This window comes from Chrysemys picta, chromosome 5 (assembly GCF_011386835.1).
Source record: "Chrysemys picta bellii isolate R12L10 chromosome 5, ASM1138683v2, whole genome shotgun sequence".
In the NCBI taxonomy this organism is placed as follows: domain Eukaryota; kingdom Metazoa; phylum Chordata; order Testudines; family Emydidae; genus Chrysemys; species Chrysemys picta.
In genome coordinates this window covers 95,446,058-95,458,063 of record NC_088795.1, presented here as the reverse complement: position 1 = coordinate 95,458,063, position 12,006 = coordinate 95,446,058, and the positions used below count along the sequence as shown (strand labels likewise).

The following is a 12,006-nucleotide window of genomic DNA, read 5'->3' as shown; positions in this document are numbered from 1 at the left end:
GTGCCCTCAAACAATTCTGAGTAAAGTGACTATGTGTGGAAGTTTTTTGTTTAGCAGCTGGATATTATTTATTCAATAGTTTATACTGTGTGTACTGTACATATGGATTCTAATATATAGCTGTAAAGTACTAAGTTGCATTCAGTTCTAAAGCTAATCTACAGTAGCCTGTTAACTGATTAATTCAGCCAAAATGAACATCTAAATACAAAACTACAAAAACCAGAGAATCAAAGCAATATCTTATTCCATTCTGTATTTGAATCCATCCCAGAAAGCCTAAAACCATAAGATGGAAAACAAAGATGACCCTTGAAGCGTACCTCCTTTAACAGTCTACAAAATCATTTAGTGAAATCTTTGAACACCTTTAATGCATATACATGAGCCCCAGGCCAACTGACAAGAGTGAAGAATTCACAAAGTTATGTAAAATAAGCAATTAACATTTCAAAGTATAGCTTCATTTAAATAATTAATCATCAAGTTACAGAATAAAAATATTTGTATGTGTGTATGTAGACACCAGCACTAGGAGAAGGGTATGAACCATCTTGCATATTTTAAAACACATTTCAAATTATGTGTTCCTATGTTTTCACAAGTGTTATTCCCCACTTGTAATCCATAATATTTTCACAATATTCATAAACCAACATCAATACAGTACTGGGAGTAAAACAGGCATGATCAAGGCCCAATTTTAAATGTGGTTGCTTCCTTTATTTAAAAGTTCATCTTCTCAGTGTGAAAAGGTAAATAATCGAGGAACTCCCAGGGAGGGCTGGATCTGACTCCCATTAGTCAATGGAAAGACTTCTATTGACTTCTGTAGTGCATGGATAGGTCCTTAGAATGTAACCAAAGTCCTGTAAGATCAATGGGAGTTTAGCCACTGATCTCAGTGGGAGCAAGATCAGGCCCTCAAAGTGAATACTTCTCAAGTAAGGCTCTGATCCTGCATTGAGAACCACATGGGCACAAGGATCCACCAGGTGGCTCTGAGCACAGAAGCATGACCTAAGTTTAAAAATAAATGGAGGTTTTGTTGAAAATAAAGTGAAAGATAAATATTTATACAATAGAAGCAGAGCAAAACAAGCTATCAATGCAATTAGCATGGGCCATTCCCAAAATTAAGTCTCAAAGTGTTTGCCTTTTGCACCCCTATTTGTGAAGTGCGGAATCTGTCAGCTCACTCGTGGATCCCTGAAAATCCTTATGAAACTGTAATTTAGAAATCTAAATTCAGGATAATAAAACCATATTTTCCAATTGTTAGGGATTTGGATTTATATACAATAATGAAGAAAAAAGTCACCAGCCATATATAATAAAATTAGCATAACAGAAAGTATTTTAAAGCTTAAAATTATGTTGAAAATTAGTTATCCAATGGAAGACACATTATACAGTTCCTGAGGAAAAATCTTTGATATTTTTGAATTAATAGGTTCCCTTATTTGGAACCCTAACTAGTAATAGTTTTTCAGGTAAACATAATTTGATTAATGATTCTAGGTTTTTCAAAAGACTTCTTTTTAACCAAAATTTAGAGTTCCTTATTTCTGTGATATCAAATGATAAAGCCCTGATCACTGTGGACTCTATTTAGACTTGTTCCTATGTTTGCACACTTATCCTTCTACTCGCTGTTTTTGAAGGAAGAATTAAATAACCTTCCTGGTTCTGCCAATAACATTCACTTTAACATCTTTTTTTGCTCGGCTTCATGGCTCTGTGTTCTGCTGATCTGAACTTTGGTAGTATGGGCCATGTCTTAACTCAAAGTGGGATTGGGACTGATCATAATTTCATATCCAGATATAGAATTATTTTTCACATAAACACTTAAGTTAGGAGTGCAGATTCTAAAAAAAGTGCAAATAATGGTATTTGTGATTGTGCAGAGGGCCAATGCACCTCTGAGGCTCCACTTAGGTCCTCAAAATAAGGCATTACATACGACCTGAGGAAAATGTATTGGGAACTAACAGGATTTATTTTGTTCCTGACGTATCTGTTTTCTTTTCAGGAGTTGTGAAGAGATGGAAGAGCACAAAATTAAGCACATAATATTTATGAAGTGGTTAGTGGCATTGCCAATCCAGAGGATTCAAGATTAGGAGTCAGATCACAAAAAAATCATGATTACAAAAATCTATTGGGGTCTGATCTGCCTTTTAGCCTTTAGTGCAAAGCTGTCTGCCCACAGTTGGTGTGTGATAACTGCAGGTTTAAAATCCAACCTCAAATGCAAACACAAAGGTACGTAAGCTTTCCCAAGGGCTGTTTAGAAAGGGACTCCACTTACCATCTCCTCTGGAAAAGTGGAGCTGCCATTCTATCCCTCGCTGCCCCATTTCTTCACAATTGCTCCCCACACTGCTCAACCAATTACCTGTACCTTTCACATTCTCACTTCAAGTACCCACAGTCTCCTGAGCCCATATCCTTCCACTGTTTCCCTTCAGACCCCTTCTCTTCACATTCTTCCTCAACCTTCTCTTTCTCTTGCACTCCCTTCAGTATTCTGCCTACCTCCCCCAACTGCACATAGTTTCTCTGCCAGTTTCCAAACTACAACAGAGCCTTCATGGCAGACATTTTCCCTGAGAGCATCATTGATTTCAATGGAAGTTAGGAGACTAAATACCTGTGAAGATCTGGGCCCATGTAACTTCACACCAATTGAAATAATAGGACATGGTGGCCAATTTGAATAAGGCCAAAAATTTGCACGAAAGTGCTGGGAGAACATGAGGACATAAATAAAACATCACAATAGCACAGGAGTTTGCAGCCGCATTAAATATAAATGAAAGGTGAGGTTATTTTGTGTGTCTGAAAATATCAACAAGAATGTTTGGAAGCCAGTGCATTACAACAAATGCACTAAGACAGGAGACTACCACAGAGGGTGCCAAGGCTGATAAACCCAGAGCTCTCTATCTTTTCTCACCCCCTAATTCCAAATTACTATTAATATTTGGGTACTATTCTCTAGCCTTATGCATCAAGGAGTAAATGTTGCAGTCCTACATCAAAAAGCTATTCTTTAACCCTGGCTTGGAACCCTGTTGAGCCCAGTGCAAGTTACCACAATGTTAGGCCATTTTATTTATTTTTTTAAACTTTTAAATTATTAGTGTATTTGGTTTTTGGATCATGTAAGAAATGCTATAGAAGGCTTGGGAGGATGGCCTGGGAGGGTAGAGGGGGTGGGAATAAACTAGAAAGGGACAGAAGTTAGGCCAAAAATTCAAATTTAGGTTCCTACATCCATAAATAAATCTCTTAAATAAAAGTGGGCTGATTTTTGGAATTGCTTAACATTAACAAATCATATTGAAATTGATCAGTCTTCCAAGGCTACGTCTACACAGGGATAAAAGACCCGCAGCACGTACGCAGCTCACCTTAGTCAGCTGACTTGGGCTCACAGGGCTTCGCCTGTGGGGCTAAAAATTGCTGTGCAGACATTCGGGCTTGGCTGGAATCTGAGCTCTGGGACCCTGGAAGAGTGTAGGGTCCCAGATCTCTGGCTCCAGCTCAAACCCTAACATCTACACAGCAATTGTTCAGCCCCGCAGCCCAAGCCCTGTGAGCCCGAGTCAACTGACCCAGGCCAGCCATGTGTTTTTTCGCGTGTTGTAGATGTACGCCAAGTGCTCAGCATCTATAAAAGTGCCTAAATATGAATTTAAGAGTCTAACTTTTTGGTACCAGGTTTGAAAAATCTTGGTCACAGACTTAAGTGAATTAAAAAAAACCCCTAAGGCTGGCATTTCAAAATTCGTGTTAAGGTCTTGTGTTTATTTAAATCTTCGCATTCAGCTATACAGTTGTCACTCTTAAGAACTCATCAGATTTATTTTTAGTCATTTTCATCATCATAAATGATTTAACATTGGAATCATAAGGACAACTGACAGAAATTGCTTAAAATGCAATAAACAAAAGAAGCCAACGTTAAATCTAGACCAACTGTACAAGACTTTGAGCTGAAACTCCGCTTTCAGATATGCCCTTGCAAATCCCACTGACTTCAGCAGGAGCTGCATGTAGTTCTCTGAAAGCATATTTGTGCACATAGATTGCATTTAAATGGTTTTGTTTTTCTACGTCTAAAGTATGTGCTAAAGGTCTGGTGGTTATGCAATTTACTCTAAGTGTTGCACAAGTCCATAGGGACTGTTCAGTGAATTAAATAGTTGCTCCTAACACATTATTTCTGACCCTGCTCCTCAAATTCCCATTGATTTAGGTGGGAACGGAAGCAGGCCCTCTGTGAAGCTGAAGGTGCACAATTTACAGCAGGCCCAATGCAGCTATAAATTAAGCATGTTAATTTTCTGAAGCGATGAAAGGACTTGCTTGATTCTGTAAGTCAGATACCTCTGTGTGTATTCCTTTAAAAAAAAACACAAGGATACACAGCTCTCTCCCATCACATAATTAAATGCACCTCTGGACACACTCATATACAGTGCTTAATTTGTAATGAAAGAAGTGCCAGAGCTCTAGCAATTATGTGCCATGGCTCAAGTCATTTTTTTTATATTCATGACTGATTCAACAAGCCCAAAGGTGCTGGGCTGGGGCTCAGCCCTGGCACAAATTAAGCACTGCTCATGTATCTAGAGGGCAGAGTTCTGACTTCCCACTATTTGAGACAGCAAACCTAACTTTGTTAAGCTATCTGGGATGTAACTGGGGTAGAATACAGATCTTACTCTTTATAAGCCCAAACCTGTGAGGTGCTGAGAGTCCTCAACTCCTGTTGAAGTTAATGGGAGTTGAGAGCTCCCATCAGGTTGCAGGATGGTGCCCAAAGGTACATGAAAACAGTAATCAACCTACTCAGAGTCTGAGAGCAGATAAGCTTGGGCCTCCACTATACCACATAGTCAGAGCCCTTTGCCAGAAACAGAGAGAAACATGAAAGGATTTTTCTACAGGACCAATATTTACAAATATTCTACATATGTACATATGTATATATGTTATACCTGGACACTATGACATTAAAGGGATCTTTTATAGTTTACAAATAAAACATTTTTAAAATGTATAATTATACCATGAAAAAACTTTTTATTGCTTGCCTTCAAACCTTACACACTTCATCACCCTATTGCACACATTTCTGTATTACATGGAAGATCTACATTTATATATAAATATAATATATGAAAATAAGGATATTTCTATTTTAATGTTTTGAGTAAAGTGCTTGTTTTTCAACTATCGTTGATGAATTAAGATGGATTTATTAGAGGGGATGAAGGGAATACACATTTCACCAGTGGTTCTCCCTTCTATTTTACTGATGTCATATGGAATATCTTGTTTGACTAAAGTCAAGTCTGTCTTCATTGTAAAGTCTACTAATAAAATGCATTTGTGACCTTGGCATCTATACTGTCATGCAAAGCACAAAATAGAATCACATTAAAAACAAAGAAAAGACAAGAAAATTAAACAGCAAAAAATGCAAGGTTTGATTCTTCTTCTTTGTTTTTGCTAGTTTCCATGTCTTAAGATAATTCATTTATTCATTTTAGAAATATTTGTACAAGTTTGTCAAACTTTGAACATACCTATTTTATGCACTATACTCATGTACTGTACAAAACTGCAATAAATGACACTATACGATGACATATGTTTCTACTGTAAACACACCATCATAAAGGTGCATCTATTTTAAAAGGTCAACTAATAACTGCTAATGTATATGTGAATCAAAATATTTTTGATTGGCCAAGTATATTAAAATCTAAATACAGTGCACAATTATTAGTTATGCCATAATTTACCAGGCCTTTCAGGGCATAAGGAATATTTGCAAAGGTTCAGATGAAAATTAATTTTACTAACATTAAATATTCATATAAAATTGCAAACGGCAGCTCCAATTTTGTTATATTTTGTGTATAAAATAATTGACAATTACTGATGATGCACTGCAGTTTATTAAAAATAACATTCAAATCTTAGCAAAACCCTTTCTAGTATATAAAGTTGTTAAGTTATGTCAGTGAAATGTAAAGTTGCAATTTACAAAAGCAGCAATAAATCTTATCCATGAGGACAACTTCCTGGATTGCAATCACAAACTGCTGTTTCCTTTGAAAACAGTGGCTTCTATGGGCAGATGTGAGGAAGCCTTTTTAAGGCAGATTTTCCTGTAAATACTAAGCAGGAAAAAGAGCATTTTATGTTTCTGATATGCTTGACCCTGAAAAATTTCTGAGTGTCAATTACCAATATTTATGAGCCTGACATCAATCTAATTTAAAAAAAAAAAAAAAAAAAACACCTTTTCTGACCTTGCTGAATAAGAGAACTTGGTTCAGCAACCTCAGAGAAACAAACACCGGGGAAAATAAAACAGTTTTTCTAGTGGAAGTTGATTGATGCTAGAAATTTGATTAATCACTACTGCTCACTTAAATTAGTTGGAATACTTCATTAACAAGTTCAAAGCAGGTCTAGAAGTAAGGAACTAATGGCCTTGGCATTCCAATACTCTTTACTAAGTTTTAAACGTAACTACTTTCCAAAATGGTTGTGAACAACAGAATAGTTTGAGCTCATCACTCTATAATATACATGGGCACTTCCATTGTATGAAATAAGTTTTTTAAAAAAATCATTTTTAATGACAGCTTTTCCCATTAAAGTAGAATCAGTTATTTTATAGAAAAATATTTTAACTTTAAATTAAAAAAATACTGTTCCTAAATAATTATGCAGGACCATATTTTCCTCTAATTGTATGGAGAAGATATAATTCTGTGTATTTGAATCCCAGTTTTGAGGAAATCCCCTGGGTAGAACTTCTAAAGAGCTGGCTATATTAGCCATGGGTGTTATCTGTTTACAGATCCATGAATAAACATTGTGTGTCTCCTTTGGAGATACACGGATAAGTTATCTATATACACTCTGTACATATTGGTTCACAGATTAGCAGTTATTAGTCGTACTGTACATAGCAAAACAACCTATCTGATATAATGATTCTATACATCCCCAGTGTAATTTAGCTTTTAGGTTGAGGGAGCAAACCCAAGTAAGACAGGTTCCCTGTTTAAATATGTAGCCCAGTACACTAAGTTAAAAGTACCAAATAAGACTGGAAACACTATTCTAGACATTCTGTCAATTTTGCTAACACTGTTGAATGTTTTCTTTGCTTCTTGCGGCTTGGCTTCTGGCTTTGCCTTGTTGGGTTCTGTGGTTGTAGCACTCTTGGAGATTGTTGGTAGCACTGAGTCCTTGGTAATATTTGGAGCATAATTGGCAACAGCCACTGCATAGGCATTGTTTTTCTTAATGACAGATGCTTTTTCTTTTTTCTATTGGAAGACAGCATGGAGTTAAATATTTACTGCATGGGACATTTACCAAATCAGATTCAATAAAACAGCATTTCAAATGTTTTTTTTTTTAAAGTGAAGATGGAAAAATAAATGTTGGTGATTGACAAAGCACATGTAGACGATGCCCTCAGTCTCCCAGATGGAAGCTACAGAATAGTGTCTCAATCTAGTAAAGAAATCTGGAAGCATAGGCCCTTATGCCCACACAGAGTCCCACTGAAGTCAACAGGAGTCTCCAGGGGAGAAAGGGTCCAGGATGGTGGATATCTTTGAAGGACTGGCTACTACCTAGATTGATTGAGTAGGAGCCAGCTTCAGTCTCTAGTCTTGACTTGAGGCCCACTGTTCTGATAGAGCTAATAGTAAACAGGAAGCAGGGAATGGATCAGCAAAAGGGCCACCACCAGAAAAAAAAGGTAGGTGAGAATGATATAATCCACTCTCATTGAACTAATGCCCAGTTCCTACCATAGTGAAATGAAAGGACTATTACGACGACTGCTGGAGGGGATAATTAAAGACTGATTGCACAGCCAGATGACTAAGGTTATCTGTCAGTACATTAATATAAAAATTAGGAAGTGGGACATCTCTCTCCCCCAAATCTAATGTTTGCATTACTCATACACCCCATAATTCCACACCAATAAAAATACAAACTTGTACTGTAATTCAATTATTTAAAAAGCAACAGAGGGTCCTGTGGCACCTTTAAGACTAACAGAAGTATTGGGAGCATAAGCTTTCATGGGTAAGAACCTCCCTTCTTCAGATGCAAGAAGTGAGGTTCTTACATCTGAAGAAGTGAGGTTCTTACCCACAAAAGTTTATGCTTCCAATACTTCTGTTAGTCTTAAAGGTGCCACAGGACACTCTGTTGCTTTTTACAGATTCAGACTAACACGGCTACCCCCTGATACTCAATTATTTAAGATACTCCGGTTATTTGCATATATTTTAAATTATATTTATATTGCTTGCTCGGGTGGCTAAGGATATTTTAAAATCCTGCAATGGCTAAAACCTAGGGAAGAGATATCTGTGAGTGAGTAACAGCCCTACTTCCCATTATCATCACTACCTGAGGTATATATCTACTTACCCCTGCCCCAGATCTGATGTCAGGATTGAAGGTAAGGGTAAAGAGGCCTGCTAATGGCCACCTCCGCACCCTGACCCTTCATCCCCTTAATACACAAAAGTACAAACCTGTAGTCTGTACAGGTAGGTTGGCTGTCTATATACCATAACATGGATACCTGAACAAGATGTGAACTAACAAAGCTATGGCTTTTCAACAACTGTGGTCCAAAAAAACCTTTCCACTCTCTTTCCTGCACTACCCAGGATCAGCTCCGAGGTTATACAAAAGAACACATTTTTAAAATCTAATCACCATCTCTCCTATTTGCTTACTTTTTGTATTTCATTCTGCTTGGCACATGGTTTTGAAAAATAATTTCCATGTTTTTTTCAATTTATATTTTTTCTTCTGTGCTAACACAATGCTGCAATGTTTGAGTTGCAAACGCTGTAGTGAAATGTTCAAATCAAAAACAAAAAATTGCCTTTACTGGCATTTTTTTAAACAATCCAACCACCTGAAAAAATATTTCTGTTAATATTAAATGTTGTAAAGCTTAAGTTACACAAACTCTATATTTTGGCCTATATTCCTTGATGGTGACATCTTTGACTACGCAAAAAGCAAATGTAATAGTAGACCTGATAATCTACCTTTTCTAAAATGGTGTCAATCAGATATAGGAATGAGTGAGCAAATGTAGGTAAACACATACAAGTCTGAGCCATGTCTTGGGTCATTTTTTCCCCCTGGAAAATAGGCCCTCATCTTGCAAAGTGTTCTGTCTGAACAGAGCAAGGTTGACTTCACTGGCCTGGCTTCAACAGTCTGACTACATGCAAGGAGGTTCAAGATCTGGACTTAAAAGACTCAATTTTCCAGGAGACACCACCACCCATTTAGGCAGCTATATACAGCAGTGTAGACACAGCCTGCCTTTCACTGCGGTGTGTAACTACACATACCCTCACACACCACAACAGTGGTGTGAACTGTAGATGTAGCCTATATTCCATGGAAAAAACACTGCTGTTGGTGGCCTAGGGGGAGGAAATGTGATCAGATTCCCCTTGCTGAGTTTCATTCCAGTTCTCACCTCATGTGGAGTATGGTGTGAATTGGTGTACTGACTGGAGTGTGAATGTGGACTGCTATGTACTATGGAAATTCCTATGACCCCCACCTCAGTTCCCCCGTGAAATACAAATTCCAAGCCTACTTCAGAGTTAGAAAAGAACCTCAGTGGAATGTAAACACAGTCATTTCCCCTTGACCCTGACACATTGCTTATTAGCTGGAAGTGGCTGAGCTTTGTGTTGTGTTCATGGTGAGGGTGTGTAAAACCAGAGAGAAAAAGGAGAGAGAGAGAAAGAGAGAGAGATCCATATTAGCTAATCTGCAAAATCCCTTTTTTCATACCCAGGAAGTGTGATTTTAAAATATTTACTACAGTATTTGTAGTCCCATTAATGGGATTTTTTACATAATGATAAATTGTGGGTTTGGTATTAGAAACAATTGAAATATTGAAAGCTTAACTTTTAGTCATTAGATGATTACAGGGAAATAGATATTTCAGTACTGTAGAAAACCCCAATATGATTTTGTTCTGAAGGAAATTTCTAATTTTCAAATATTTAGACAATTGGGTATGGGAAGACTGTAATTATTGAATAGGTTGTTAAAAGACAGAATATTTTCAATTGACAATTGGTAAGTAGCCTTTATAGAACTAATCTTGTCATATAAGAACTAGATGAATTTCAGAATGGACAGTTCATGAGCAGTAGAATTAAGGTAGCAATACTGAAAGAAAGGATGGAATGACTTCCTACAGTAGTCACTTACATAGGAACAGAGCTAGATTCCACATCATTACATCTGAGAGTTGTAAGAAATAAAATAAGGAACAGGTCAACTACCCTGCTCACAAGGAAAGGGCATTTAAGATCAAGAATGACAACTTGAGAAGACACGCTGTTGATGCTGGGTCACTTGAATTTTGCTCGTTTTGCCCAGGGAAAGCATACTTTATCTGTTAAGCAGCTGCCACTTCTGAGATCATGCAAGAACACTGTTACACTAATTTAAAGAAACAGTTGAAGGATGATTGGAGAGTTCAGAAGGTCTTCCTACATCATTTATAATGGAGTGTCAATGTGCCAGTCAGAAAAGCTGCATTTGTTTGACATGCAGATAATCTGATGGTAAGTGATTCGGGATCTATTTCTAGAATCTAGAAAGTGATGCCTGAAGTTGTGGGTACCTCATTCTTCACTAGGAGCAACAAGTGTTAAGAAAGGATGCACTGTCACTTTTTCTACAGTTCTTCCTTATTATTAATATAATATTTTGCACTTATATGTTCCACTTTACATATTTAAAGCACTGTGCAAACATTAACTGTTAATCTTTGCTTCATTTCTATTAGGGAAATATATAATATTGTACCCAGGTTTGGGTCAGGAGCAACCACAACTTGAAGTTTTCCTTAGCAGAGATTCTCTCTCATTAACTGAATGAGGGTACGGTAGAGAGAGTAACTACATAATATATTAAGTCAAGAGATAGCAATAGCATTTGTTCTGTGTTATTTACAATAACGATTTACAGGACTTGACACCAAATCTTGCAATAATGCAATGTAATCAGGTGATTAAAACACTATTACATTAAGTTAAAAGTTTCCTCACACACTGTCCCCTCAATACCAATATCAAAAGTACTTTATGTTTTCAATTGATTCAAACTTCTGTTGGTCTAAGGAGTCCCTGAGGGTATGTCTACACTGCTTTTGGCTAACTGAGCTGTTTTCAAATCCTCTGGAATCCATTACAATTAGCAGTATGTGTCTGGTATCATCCAATTGTGTTTCTGATCCTCAGACATCACTCATTTTAATATACATTATTTCTCATATTCTGTGATCTCTTTGCTACCTTCACTCCAATTGGATTATATTAAATGGCACTGGTCTTGAAAAATGACAAGAATCAAATTATAATTTATTTGAGAAACAATATAAGTTAAAGTGAGTAATGTCTGATGAGCTAGAAACACAACTGGACAATAACCAATACCTACTTCACTTTAAAGGGATGTTTAATAATGGAGTCTAAGTGATTTGAAAACAGATGCAACAAGCCAAAGTGTCATCAATATTAGTATGTTTTTATTCAGAATTTAAAATAAATGAGCTAAATCCTGAACTTCTAATTCAGGCAAAATTTCTGTTGACTTCAGCAGGAATTTTGTCTTAAACTAAGTATGTTTAGGATTTGATAATATATAAATTGAGAGCACACAAAATTCTGGTGTGTGGAGACTTCTTAAATGAAATATTATAATGAGAGTTATTGCAAGATATTGTTGTAAGTCTCGTAGTGTCTTGGCTACTGCTATTACAGTATGTAATATGACTATGTGTTATAACTATATGTTTTCAGTAAATCCAAGAGTGTGACTGAAGATTTGATCTTGAATTGATTCATTAAGATGTCATTTGTTGGCACTAAGAATAGAACATACACT

At 36.6% G+C, this 12,006-nt stretch overlaps 1 protein-coding gene across 8 annotated transcripts in view; it reads right to left on the bottom strand.

Moving 5' to 3' along the window:
* Positions 1-5,516: 5,516 nt before the first annotated feature.
* Positions 5,517-12,006, bottom strand: part of GABRA2 (gamma-aminobutyric acid type A receptor subunit alpha2) — a 75,385-nt gene continuing 68,895 nt past the window's right edge. For 7 of the 8 annotated variants that reach the window (XM_024103494.3, XM_005309910.5, XM_024103492.3 and 4 more), the window contains one exon: positions 6,921-7,367. In XM_024103494.3, coding sequence (XP_023959262.1) covers positions 7,059-7,367 — 309 coding nt within the window. In that variant the 3' untranslated portion in view covers positions 6,921-7,058. Of the gene's footprint in view, positions 7,368-12,006 lie in introns of all 8 variants that reach the window. The other variant, XM_065598127.1, reaches the window with a different exon arrangement.